This window comes from Pelophylax lessonae, assembly GCF_965119305.1.
Source record: "Pelophylax lessonae genome assembly, chromosome: 3".
Classification (NCBI taxonomy): Eukaryota; Metazoa; Chordata; class Amphibia; order Anura; family Ranidae; genus Pelophylax; species Pelophylax lessonae.
In genome coordinates, this window is record NC_138770.1 from 512,080,595 (window position 1) to 512,094,925 (window position 14,331).

General features: G+C 44.1%; 1 protein-coding gene across 8 annotated transcripts in view; it reads right to left on the reverse strand.

Moving 5' to 3' along the window:
* The window catches only part of UTRN (utrophin), a gene marked incomplete at its 3' end in the record, with an annotated part of 1,040,500 nt that overhangs the window by 691,050 nt on the left and 335,119 nt on the right, over positions 1-14,331 (reverse strand). For all 8 annotated transcript variants that reach the window (XM_082249947.1, XM_082249941.1, XM_082249943.1 and 5 more), the window contains 2 exons: positions 10,883-11,011; positions 8,255-8,428 (listed from right to left, as the gene is read on the reverse strand). In XM_082249947.1, coding sequence (XP_082106073.1) covers positions 8,255-8,428; positions 10,883-11,011 — 303 coding nt within the window. The remainder of the gene's footprint in view (positions 1-8,254; positions 8,429-10,882; positions 11,012-14,331) is intronic.

Genomic DNA, 14,331 nt, shown 5'->3' on the forward strand with positions numbered 1-14,331 from the left:
TCTGTTAAATATTTTTGGTAAAAAAAAAAAAAAATTCCCAATAAGCGTATATTGATTGGTTTGCGCAAAAGTTATAGAGTCTACAAACTATGGGGTATGTACTGGCAGCGATAAGTGACATAGCGGGACTGTGATATTGCGGTGAACAATCAGACACTAACTGGCACTTTGTGGAAACCAGTGACACTAATACAGTGATCAGTGCTAAAAATTTGCACGGTCACTGTACTAATGTGTCGGCAAACAAGAACTCCGAAGCTATCTTGTGGAAGCCCAACTCCTGTTTGGACACTGTGCTCTCGCATTGTTTGAGGTGAAATAGGCTGTGTACTGTATCCAGTCGAAAGAAAAAATCATTCTTTGCCACTGGAGGATTATTTTTAAAACACAGGCATTTAACCCATCGCTAGTCGGTGAGTAAGGGCACATAAGGAGGGGAGCACAACGGCACTTGTTGGATCATACTGGCACTGGAAGAATAAGATAACCAGTAATTTAAAGGACTTATGGTTCATGCACTTTTTTTTTGCAGTGATTATCTTTATCTTATGCACTTTATCTTTCATTCTTTTACAAGCATTATGTATTGTGATTTAAATACAGTAGGGATCGAAAGTTTGGGCACCCCAGGTAAAAATTTGTATTAATGTGCATAAAGAAGCCAAGGAAAGATTGAAAAATCTCCAAAAGGCATCAAATTACAGATTAGACATTCTTATAATACGTCAACAAAAGTTAAATTTTATTTCCATCATTTACACTTTCAAAATAACAGAAAACAAAAAAATGGTGTCTGCAAAAGTTTGGGCACCCTGCAGAGTTAATATCTTGTACTGACCCCTTTGGCAAGTATCACAGCTTGTAAACCCTTTTTGTAGCCAGCCAAGAGTCTTTCAATTCTTGTTTGAGGTATCTTTGCCCATTCTTCCTTACAAAAGTCTTCCAGTTCTTTGAGATTTCTGGGCTGTCTGTCACGCACTGCTCTTTTAAGGTCTATCCATAGATTTTCAATTATGTTGAGGTCAGGAGATTGTGAAGGCCATGGCAAAACCATTAGTTTACTCCACTTGATGTAATCCCCTGTGGATTTTGAGGTGTGTTTAGGATCATTATCCATTTGTAGAAGCCATCCTCTCTTTAACTTCAGCTTTTTCACAGATGGCATCAAGTTACCATCCAAAATTTGCTGAAATTTTATTGAATCCATTTTTCCTTCTACTCGTGAGATGTTCCCTGTGCCACTGCCTGCAATACAACCCCAAAGCATGATTGATCCACCCCCATGCTTAACAGTTGGACAGAGGTTCTTTTCATTAAATTCTGTGCCCCTTCTTCTCCAAACGTACCTTTGCTCATTCCGGCCAAAAAGTTCAATTTTAACCTCATCGGTCCACAGAACATGTTTCCAAAATGCATCAGGCTTGTCTATATGTTCATTTGCAAAGTTCAAACTCTGATTTTTGTGGTGAGGACGTAGAAGAGGTTTTCTTCTGATGACTCTTCCATGAAGACCATATTTGTACAAGTATCTCTTTATAGTGGAATAGTGTACCACAACTCCAGTGTCTGTTAGATCTTTCTGGAGGGATCGTGCAGTCAAACGTGGGTTTTGAATTGTTTTTCTCACAATCCTGCAAGCTGTTCCGTCTGATATTTTTCTTGGTCTTCCAGATCTTGCTTTAACTTCCACTGTTCCTGATGACTGCTATTTCTTAATTACATTCCGAACAGAGGATATTGACATCTGAAAACGCTTTGCTATCTTCTTATAGCCTTCTCCAGCTTTGTGAGCGTCAACTATTTTTAGTTTCAGTTTTCTCGACAACTGCTTAGAAGATCCCATGGTGCTGATTGTTGGGGCAAGGTCAGATGAGTCTGGGCATTTAAAATCTTTGAGATTGACATCACCTGGTCTTCCCAGACGATGATTGAGAACAATCCATGACACTGGCAGGTCTCAGCCTTGCAAAGGGGGCAATGCATGCTATAAATTCTGCAGGGTGCACAAACTTTTGCAGACACCATTTTTTTGTTTTCTGTAATTTTGAAAGTGTCAATGAAATAAAAATCTAAATTTTGTTGGCATATTATAAGAATGTCTAATCTGTAATTTGATGCCTTTTGGAGATTTTTCCATCTTTCCTTGTCTTCTTTATGCACATTAATGCAAATTTTTACCTGGGGTGCCCAAACTTGCGATCCCCACTGTAATGGGATTTTTGACTTACCGTAAAATCCATTTCTCTGATGGTCATTGACGGACACAGCTCCTGTCATTCTTGACCATTGGGTTATACTGCCCCCTACAGGAGTAGGACACTAGGCAGAAAAAAACTTCTGGCTACACCCATGGGCAGTCCCAGGAAGTATACTCCCTCTCCCTGGTATAGTCACTCAGTTTTGTTACAAGCAGTGTCAGGAGAATTATAACTCCACAGAAGGGTAGGTGCTGTGTCCGTCAATTTATATCAGAGAAATGGATTCCTCATTCCCATTTTCTCTTTCGTTTATTTAACTTAAACAGCAGCCTGCAAAACCTTGGGGCCAAAGAAAGCATCCGCAGATGCCAACACACTTTATAAAACTTTGTAAAAGTGTGCACCGATGACCAGATGGCCGTCTTGCAAACCTGCCTCACTGGTGCTTGATGATGGAAGGCCCAGGAGGCACTAAGCGCCCTAGTAGAGTGTGCCTTGACAGGGAAAGGAGGAACCCCTGATGGAAATGCCTAAACCCCTGTCTGTCTGATCCATCTGGATATGGTCGTAGAGGAAGCGGACAACCCTTTGCAAAGTCCATCCATGAGCACAAATAGAGAGCCTGACTTCCTGAAAGACTCCGTAGCTGCCAGGTACACCCTAACTGCCCGGGCCAGATCCAAGGCATGCAAGGCAATTTCCTTCGGATGTTTAGGCCTGGGACAAAGAGAAGACAACACAATGTCTTCATTCAAATGAAAGTCAGAGACCACCTTAGGAAGGAAGGATCGATGGACAGGGGCGAAGCACCACCTTATCCTTGTGAATCACCAGAAAAGGTGAACAACAGGATAACGCCGCCAGTTCCGACACTTTGCACGCAGAGGTGATAGCCACCATAAGGCCACCTTCTGGGACAGCGTAAGCAGGGGAATCTCCTGAATATTTTCAAAGGCAGGCTTCTGTAGAGCTGAGAGCACCAAATTAAGATCCCAAGGCAGCAACGGAGCCAACACTGGAGGAACCAAATGTCAGACACCCTGAAGAAAAGTACGCACCAGGGAGTGTGGGGCCAAAGTTCATTGGAAAAAGACCGCCAAGGCCGATATCTGGCCCTTGAAGGTACTCAAGGTCAAATTCTGTTAAATCTCCCCATTTAAGGAAGGTTAAGATCTGAGCCACTGAGAAGGAGCGAGGAAGAACCCCAAGAGACTCACACCATGCAATGAGCGTCTTCTACATACAATGGTAGATCTTCCTAGAAGTAGACTTCCTAGTTTTTAACAGTGTAGAAATCACTGACTCAGATAAACCTCTATCTTTTAGCACCTGGTGTTCAACAGCTAAGCCATCAAAGCCAGAAACTGTAAAGCCGGATGGAAGATCGGTCCTTGGGACAGCAGATCCTTCCGGAGAGGAAGCTTCCAAGGAACGTCGGCAACCAGGCGCACCAGATCGGCGTACCAAGCCCGGCGAGGCCAGTCTGGAGGCACTAAGATGACAGGAATCCCTTCTGCCTCGATCCTATGTAGAAGTCTTGGCAGAAGCTTGAGATGAGGAAAGGCATAAATCAGATGATATTGACACAAAGGGGCCACCAGTGCATCTATGGTGTCCTCCAGAGAATCCCTTGGCCGAGCCACAAACATCTGCACCTTTCTGTTGAGCCAAGACGCCAACAGATCCACCTCGGGGGTGCCCCACAGGAGATACAGCTGATGAAACACCTCCGGATGAAGGGACCCATTTCCCCTGGTCCAACGCCTGCCAACCGAGGTAATTCGCCTGCCAATTTTCCACCACGAAAAATGTGGACAGCGGAGAGGGCTGGAATGTACCGTTCTGCCCACCATAGAATGCTGGCTACAAGAGCTACCGGTGCACTTCTTGTGCCCCCTTGGTGATTGACATAAGCCACAGCCATGGCATTGTCCGATTGAATGTGCACAAGGCATCCCTGAAGACGATCCGTCAAATGATCCAGTCTGATCGCTCGGATCCCAGGACATTAATTGGTAGTCTGGACTCTTCAAGAGCCCTGATCCCCTGAGCAGAATGCTTGCTGGGGACACCTCCCTAGCCGGACAGGCTGGCATCTGTGGTGACCACTGTCCAATACAAGGGGTGGAAGGATTTTCCTAGCCAAAGCGCCAGAGAGTGAAGCCACCATATCAGGGGCTTTTTTGTTCCCCGACTCAGCCGGATCTAAGTTGTCTAGAGACTGTGGAGTCTTGTCCCATTTGGTCAGAATCTCCCTTTGCAGATACCTCGTATGGAACTGTGCAAACAGAACTGCCTCAAAAGGTAGACACCATCAGGCCCAGCACCCGCATGCTAGTCCAGAGGGATGACCATTTGTTGGGCAGCAGGAGGCGAATTGCAGCCTGTAATTTCTGGAGTTTTTCCAGAAGAAGAAGCACTCTGGCTACGGCCGAGTCCAGAGTCAGGCCCAAATAATCCAGCTTTGTGGATGGAACCAGGGCAGACTTCTGAAAATCCAGAATCCAGCCGAACTCCCACAGAGTTTGTATTGTGATCTCCAGGTTCTCCACCAGAGCAAATTGAGACTCTGCTCGCAGAAGGAGATTGTTTAAGTAGCCCAGTACCACGAACCTACGTTGGCATAGCAAAGCCAGCACCGGAGCCAACACTTTTGTGAGGAGCGGAGGTGGGACCAAAGAGTAAGGCCACAAACTGATAACTGATGCTCCTCTCCCACAGCAAAGCTGAGAAAACGCTGGTGACTGGCACATATCGGAATGTGAAGGTAAGCATCCTTGATGTCGATAGAGACAAGAAAATCCCCCTGACACAGGGATGCTACCACCGTTCGAATACTAGATTCTTAACTTCTGTACCCACACAAAGCAGTTTAGCGCCTTGAGGTCCAGGATTGGACACACTTTGCCTTCCTTCCTTGGGACTGTGAACAGGTTTGAAAAAACCCTGAAAACGTTCCAAAGTTGGAACTGGGACAATCACCCCTTGAAGCAATAGGTCTTGTACCATCCCAAACAGACCCTGTACCTGGTCTGCAGGCAAGTGCAGGTTGGAAGGAAAAAACCTTGCCGGGGGACAAGAGCGAAACTCAATCTTGTAACCGGACCGATCTTGTAAGTTGACCAACTTGTCTTGCACCAGGCAAGTCCACAGGTCCAGCGAAGACACCCCCCCCCCCCCCACCCCTGATACGGGTGAGGGTGCACCTTCATGCTGAAGGAGCCTTGTCCTCAGGTCTGGAGAAGTTCGCTCTTGGCTTGGAAGACCAGGTTCATTTGGAGCCACCAGAGGAGGCCCTGAAATGCTTATAGCCCTTTTCAGTCGACCCTGAGGGACGAAAAAACTTCTTATGAGCCGAGAAGTAAGGTCCATGTCCACGACGAGGTTCCTTACCCTTAGAAGCCTGTGGAAGAAAGGTACTCTTCCCCCCCTTTAGACCTTTAATGATGTCATCCACGGTAGCTCCAAACAGATGATATCCTTGAAAGGGAAAATCAGTCAAGGCCTTCTTAAAAGTCTGGTCCACAGACCAGCATTTAAGCCAAAATACATGCTGAAGGACATCTGCCAAAACAGAGAGGCGAGCCATCAGGGGAGCCGCATCCAAGGAGGTATCACAGATAAACTGCAACCCCTGGACCAGATGGTCCACCAGTTCAGCAAAGCCAGGAGGCAGTTGTTTACCCTCCAGGTCACAGCGTAGGAGCTCAGCCCACTTGGTCAGTGTTTGCGACACTAGGGCAGTGGTAAATACCGACCTCATTGCCGCCCGCTAATGAGTACATATTGCCGGCCACAGCCTCCACCTTCCGGTCAGCCGAATCCTTAAAAGCCGGGTACTTTTCCACCGGAATCATGGTTGCCTTGTTTAATCTGGAAACCGGAGGGTCCAACACCGGTGACACAGTCAACTTCTTAAGAAGGGACTCCTCATAGAGGTAATGCCTAGTAAAGTGCTTAGGAACCCCACAGTGATGCTTTGTTCGTCCCCACTCTTTAGCGACAATTCTGTCAAAATAGGCGGCGGGGAAAGGAAACACCTTTGCCGCTTTGGATGGCTTGTGAGTGGCAAAGGGTACCTGCGCCTCATCTGCAGCTTCAGTCGCGTCCTCCATCTTCAGGGTCTCATGCACAGATACAATCAGTGCATCTACCATTTTGTGAGCGGTCGCAGACATGGAGGAATCATCCTCACTATCAGAGGATTCCAGGCGTGTGGTCGCAGACCCAGCAGGGTGACCCACGTCCGCACTAGCCGAATCAGATTCAGGATTCTAATGAGACAAATGAGGCAGGGGAAGGCGGGAGGCGCTTTTTGCTAGCTCGTCGCCCACAAGCCGCCTCCACCCAGGACACAGGAGACTCCAGGACCGCCGTCAGTGCATAGATGGATGGTTGGGACCCAGAGGGTCCCGCAGTCTCAAAGAGGGGATCAGGTGAGGGAAACATGCTCCAAGGACTCCATAGGTCTTCAGGGGGACCCCACAAAAAGTGTAACACGCTGCTAAGGGACAACCCCCACTGCACTGACAGCACCACCCGGTTGCCAGGCACAAAGCACCAAGCGATCCTCAGCAGAGAGGGAGAGGACACCACCAGACTCACCAAACGCCATCCAAGGCACCTGTAAGCACCAGTAAATTCTGTACTAAACATGCGGCGATCAGGAAGCTAAATGATCCAGGAGTCTTCACCAGGGGATTAAGGAGGGGCCCCCACCGCCAAAATCGCCGCCCGCAGGGCTGCACTGTCATGGCCGCCGCTATTTGCAATGTTAAACTACAAGAAAATGGCCACCGGACTATACAAACATGACCACTGTGTATAGAAACACACAGGCTTCAACAAAATTGGGGCACCACAAGGCAAAAAGGGACCCAGAAAGGGGGGGGGGACCAGGCCTCAGGACAGATCCAGGCAGGATGGGGGGCCCTGGCAGAGGCCCCCACCAGGTACAACTCCCGCCCCATTGGTCGTCTGGCCGCCGGCGGCGCACCCACCCATTCCCATTAGCACCCTGACCCCACCCCAGGAAGGTGGCCAGACCACCCAGAAAAAAACATCCCCAGCGTATACGGGGGGGGGGGTTAGGATGAGGGACTTAACAAGAGGGGGGGTGCCTGTGGGGAAGAGGGGAACCCGGGGGTCTGACAGTCCAAAGGAGGGGCCCATGTCCACCCCAAACCCCTCCAGGAGTAGAGGGGGGACAGCTACACACCATACTAGGAACCAGGTTTTTGCCAGGACCAAAGATCTAAGCAAGGAACTAGGTCCATACTTCTGACTAGGCAGAAAAAACTGAGTGACTATAGCAGGGAGAGGGAGTATACCCCCTGGGACTGCCCATGGGTGTAGCCAGAAGCTTTTTTCTGCCTAGTGTCCTACTCCTGTAGGGGGCTGTATAACCCAATGGTCAAGACTGACAGGAGCTACATCCATGAATGAACTAACTATAACTTTCCTGTAGACTACTGATTTGTTTGTTTGTTTTTTTTACCAAGGAATTGTAGCAGAATACATTATGACCTAAATGTCTGAAGACATGTTATTTATTTGCTAAATTTTATAACAGAAACAAAGAAAAACAAGTTAAAAAAAAAATCAGTTTTTTTTTTTGTTTATTTAGCAAAACATAAAAAAAACCCAGTGGTGAATAAATACCACCAAACAAAGCTCTATTTGTGTGAAAAAAAATGATAAAAATTTCTTATGGGTTGTGTTGCATGACCACACAATTGTCATTCAAAGGGTGACAGTGCTGAAAAATGAAAATTGGCATGGGCTGGAAGGGGGTAAAAGTGGCTGGTATTAAAGTGGTTAAACCAAAAACAGTTTTAAACCAATATAAATCAGCCAGCAAAATCTAGTACACTACAAATATTACACTATCCCCACTGCTCATGTTAAGTGCAGTTGCAGACAGTGTATGAGAACTCTAAAACGAATACATCACTATAATCCTTGTATCTTGCTCACAGACTGCACTTGTCTGACCTTATTGTCATGCACCATAGGCAGTTAATGACCATAGTCCAAGCTCTGTTGAGTATGCTTACCATGCAGCCATCCATGTGTTTCTGCAAGACATCTGGATCAATATCTTTGACATCAAGTATACCAAGCTCAGCTTTCACTCCTTCTAGGACACGCTTACAGTCCAGCATTCTCTGTTCAAAATTTGCTGGCTTTTGGAACAGCTGGAACTTTGTAGACACTTCTCGAAATTTCCTCTGTAAATGGTAAAATATGTTTATTTATTTAATTTATTTAAACCTCCCCCCAATAAAAATAATATAAAAACATATTAAAGTGCAACCCAATCAACACCTTTTATTTAGCATTGGGTATGGTAGGGAAGGGTAAAGCAGGTGTCATATTCTCATTGTTTTCTGCGTCCCCGTTGGGGAGATTTACCCTCACTTCCTTTGTGGATACTGAGACAGAAAGTTCTAAAACCATAGACACACACCTTAGCATTATAGATAACACTCAGGCATGTTAGCCATGTTTTGAAATTGCTTATACGTGCTTATACTTTATGTACATGAATATATATATATATATATATATATATATATATATATATATTACAGGCAATGTTTGAAATTCGCCATTTCATACATTGCCTAGGCATTCTAAATAGCTGATTTCACACATGTGACATTTATGTAAACTGCAGCAGAGATCAGATATTTTAACTCTCCCAATGGAAATATGTGCTCTTATGACAACTGTCTAAGAGGGATTACCTAATTTTGGGGAGGTTTCCTCTTATCTGCTGTTACTACAGAAAAGGCAATGAAGAGATATTGGCCCAAAGGGAAAAATTACTAAAGGTGTAGAGACCAAGGGGGAGATTTATTAAAACTTGAGCACTCAGAATCTGGCGCAGCTGGTCATGGTAACCAATCAGCTTCTAACTTCAACTTGTTCAATTAAGCTTTGACAATAAAACCTGGAAGATGATTGGTTTCTATGCAGAGCTGCACCAGATTTTGCACACTTCAGTTTTAGTAAATCTTCCCCCAAATCTCGCGTAAGTGTAGATTCACACTTGATGTTTATATGACTTTGGAGAAGTGTTTTCAGGCTTAATAGTTTTTTGTTTTAGCAATAGAAATTGTTGCACGTAATTTTCAGGTGCTCCCATTGAAGTCCACTGGGGTCAGAAACACATAATCATGCCCCAACCACGCTCCTTGAACTTTTTTCCGAGTGTTGAGCTTAGATGTGAAAGGGCACAATAGAATAACATAGACATCAGGTATTGCATGTTGAAGCACTTCTGGAAATATTTTTGAAATAGTTCAGGTGTAAATCTGGGCTAAGGTAGTGGATAAAGCATCACTTAATTCACATATCCAAATCAACCTCTGCTACTCCTTTAGTAAATCAACCCAACTGTGACACTGTGTCACAAGTGAATTATGTGGTTGAAAGCCCTTCAAATGACATGCATGAAACCTGAATTTACTGTTTATAAAGTAGGATTTTCAGTAGGTGGCTTAGACTGAGTTTAGTTTATAAAGGAGTAAAGAAATTTCACTTTGCAAATTTAAAGACCAGAAAATAGTACCCAACATCTTAGAAGCTATTCCATGTTCCATGTGTTTCATGTACACAGTATACAATGGATGCAGGCCTTATATATGAAGCTGAAGGAATGTAGGAGATGCTGTCTCTAACATGTAGGCAGGCTACAGCTGTCATACTAGAGCAGCTAAAAAAAAAGCCTGCTCTTTCCTTTTATAACATTTCATGCTTAATGAAGAATTCCAGGAAATGTTTTTTTTTTTTCTTTCCCACTCAGTGGGAACGTGCCTGCATTACATGGGTTAACTGTCCCTTTTTGTCTAGAAGTGAGGAGAGCAGAGATATACTTAACTAATCTTCCGAGTGCAAGACTGGTCCCTGCCACTAATGCCCACCCCCCCCCTCCCCAATCTGGCGGCCTTGTGCGAGTGACGGTTCCTAAAATTATCACATCTATAGACCAGCTGTGGACAAGAGGATGGCAGTAACAGTCCACCACTGGACGTGGGAGAGCGCTGTTTTCCTTCCTGAGGATCGGGTGAGTAAAACCTTTCTGTGCGCCCCTGGACAAAATGGCAGTTAACCATTGCAGTGCAGGCTCAGCCCCATTGCAGAGTTCTGCTTTAGAGTGACACTAAGCCCTGGCTTAAAAACAAAATCTATTTAAGTCTGTACTCTTGACTCAAATAAGTACCTTCTATTGCTATCAGCCTCCTCCAAATCTCCAAATTAATTTTTTTGCTGCTGTGATCCAACTTCCACTTAGAGGGTGGCTAGGTTTGTTCTCCATGGTCCCACTGTATGTGGAAACATAGCAACCCTCTCCTGCTCTGTCCTCTGATGCACTATGGACTACAGGATGTGTAGTGTGCATTGAGCAGTACACCTGACTGCAACTTAAGTGCACGGCTCGCTCCAAACAAACAGAAGTGGAAGGAAGAGAGGTTTAGGAGCTTATGAAGGACATTACAAGGAGACAAAAAAACACAATAGGAAACAATTTCATGAAAAATAGATTACAGGGCTAATAAGAAATGGATTTGTATGAATTATTTTTGGAGAATAAGGATATTGTTTAGTGTCACTTTATGTTACGCTAACAACATGTTAGAGCAGCTATGTAGCAGAGGCCATAAAACATTCATTATTACCTGAACAACATCCAGCTGTGATCCTCCTCGAGTGGGTTTAACTTCTGGGCTGGACAGTATCACAGGTCGGGAAATTTTCTTCAGTTCCTCCAATGTTGCTTCATGGTTACTTATATCAGTTTGAATTTTCTTAAAAGAGTAGTAAACAAACCATTACTCACTAACGTATGGTATGTATTATAGAAATCATTCAGTCGATATGCTAACTTGAAGTAGAAAATAAAGAGTACTGCCTCTTGATTTACTAGGAATAAAGCCTTGAGATTTTGTAATGTTCTTCTCAGAGTCTTGTGATTTCTGGGAGTGGTCTGCACAAATTACTGTATCACAGCAAATTGTCCTATTTCTAGATAATGCATTTAGGAAAAATTCAGGAAACATGGTGATATAATTTTAAGATATTCAAAGGAAAACTTACTGCAAAAAAGGCTGTGTACACTGACAACAAATATAAAAAGAGAGAAAAAGTTATTTTTTTAAAGTCTTATTTAGAGTAGGAAACAGATAATACTAGGGATGCACCGATACCGATTGTTACCGATACCAGACATTTGTGTGAGTATCGGTACTCATCCAAATTTCCCGATACCTATACCGATACTTTACGGTACGATTTGCAGCAATAGATATGAATGGGTGCACATTGCACTGCAAAGAATTGCATGCGATTTGAACAGGAATGCAGTGCCATTCCTGTCCAAATTGCATGTGATTTCCTCCACCTCTCCTGTGTGTGTATAGAAAGGTATAAAAGCGCCAATCTAGTGGGCAGTTTAAAAATGTTTAGAAATCACATAGATGTCCTATTCTGCCGATTATAGCAAATCAGGGGCAGTGGAGGTGCTCACAGGGCTGGAGGAGATGTACAGGCCGTCCGCTTCCAAGCTGACATCAACATTTTTTAGATCAAGATTTGCCTTCCTGCTGAGTGGGTCTTTGGAAAAAGACTGCATCCTCCATCAGCAGTGCAGCCAGGCAGGCTAGTCTCATTACAGAAGCTTCAATTGAGGGAGAATTGTTGTGACTGGATGTCTCATTTTCTTTTAAGGGGTAAAGCTCAGTAAATCTAATATTTAGGCAAGGCTTCTTCTGTTTATTTCCTCCCATTCTGTGATTAACTACTTTATATACTCCATGAAAGGAAAGGAACCATTGGATTTTGTTTAGTTCAGGAAAGCATCTTCAGATTGGATCCTCCCATTTTGTAGCCTCTTTTATGGCTGTGAAAAAAGGATCCACCCAGCAGAAATAGAATCCTGTGGGGCAAGGCTCCTCTGCTTCCTCCGTGTGGTCACTGAAATCAGCCCCTGAAGTCTCCTCTGTCAGTTGAGCAAAGGTACCAAGAACAGGCTGTATCACAGCTCTCTAAGCTCTCTGATGGAAGTCCTGAACTGATTGCGTAATAATTGACACTACATCTGTCATTTAATATGTACTGTGACACTTAGGGGTTGATTTACTAAAGGCAAATAGACCGTGCACCTTGCAAAGGGCAGTTGCACTCTAGAAGTGCAATTGATCCAGAGCTTAGTTAATGAGGTAAAGCTTCACTTTGCAAAGAATCAAAATGAAGGAAAATGTAAAAAAAAAATGTTTTGCTTGCACATGATTGGATGATGGAAGACAGCAAAGCTCTCCCTCATTTACTAACTGCCCTTGCAGAGTGTAACGGCACTTTGCAAAGTGCACAGCCCATTTGCCTTTAGTAAATCAACCCTTTAGAGTCCTCAATTCTCTCCAGCTACCTATAGGGGAATTCCAGGCTAAATGTTCCCTCCACCGCCTATGCTGACTAAACTGGGTAAGAAAGATGTATATACTTACCTATTTTCAGGTCACATTATCTCTGCTTTGTCAGCCAGCAGTAGTTTTAGAGGAAAGGAGAAAGCACTCAACATTGGCTAGAGTACCTGGGAGCGATGACATCACCCATAGGCTCCTATGGCCCATGCATTTTTTGGTGCTCCTTCCCTGCAGCCACCACTGGCTGACACAGGCAAGCCAGATAAGGCCACCAGACCAGAGCGGCCTGAAAATAGAGAAGTATATACTGCATATCTATATGTATCAGCACAGGGGTTAGAAGGGAGCATTTCTAAGGTTAGTTAGGTTTATCTTGGAATTCGACATTAGGCCCTGAAAAGGGGGGAGGTATTTGAGCCCCCAAAACTAGCTGTTCTGTGTTGTCTCTTTGTGAACAAATATCAATAATAAAAGCTTTTGGACTTTCAGGCCTATTGTTTGTCACTCTCAGTGGACTTTCTGCATGTGAAACTTCAAATCCAGGCCCCCTGATTTTGGGATTCCCTCAACTAGAGCAGCCTTACCAGGACCACTGTGCCTAATTGCAATCTGATCGATCTACTAATAACTTCAATCCAGCACCTCATTTTTACTTGTTCCACAAATAATACACTTCTAAGAGGTTTTAACTAAAACTGTCTGGAGTTGGGCTTTAAATCACACCATTCTGAAATCACAGTGTGCAAACAACTATAAGATAAACATAGTAAACTTTGAAGAGCCATGATAACCTCGTTAGATCATTTTCCATGGAAGGTACTTATCCAAAAACACTGTATGTATTTTTATATAAAATGATCTGGCTGAGCTAATACAAGGAAACTTCCCACTCTGATCACTAGGGCTGACAAACAGAACTGACAGGCAAAGAACGATGGATATGCGGGGTGCAACATGTTCATTAGACATGTGCATGATGAAAAAATATGTTTTGTTTATTTTTGTTTAGATTCATTAATCTAGTTTCTTTAAATTCGGTTGATTCCTTCAATTCGTATTTGGAATTCATATTCGGAATTCGTTTTATGTCTTTTTCAAATTTTCTTTGAATTTACAGATTTTTTTTAGATTTAAAATGTTTATATCGATAAATTTTGAATGGGTTGAATAGAAAATGTTTTATTTTTTTTTTCGATTCAAATGCGGCAAAGTGAACAAACAAAAGAAAAATCTTTATCAAATGATTACAATGACTCTTTTTAAATCATCCTTAGGCCCCTTTTACACAGGGAGTCCGTTCAGATCCGCCTGTCCGTTTTTCAGGCGGATCTGAATGGATTCCCAATGCATCTCTATGGGGCATCGGATGTCAGCGGAGACATGTCTGCTGACATCCGATCCGATCCGTCAAAACCAGACGGATGGAAACCCTATTTTTTATCCGTCTGGTGGATCGGATCGGATGAGAACGGATAGACGGTCCGTTCTCATCCGATTCCCCCATAGACATGCATGGGGATCTGACAGCTCTTTCTCCGCACACAGTGCAGAGACAGAGCTGCCATCCTCCTGCTCAGCGGGGGATCGGCGGATCAATCCCCCGCTGAGAACAACGGAGTCCACCTGGCGGACTCCCTGTGTGAAAGGGGCATTAACAAAAAACAGCATTATTTCAAAATGGTATTCTAATAACACACACAATCTTT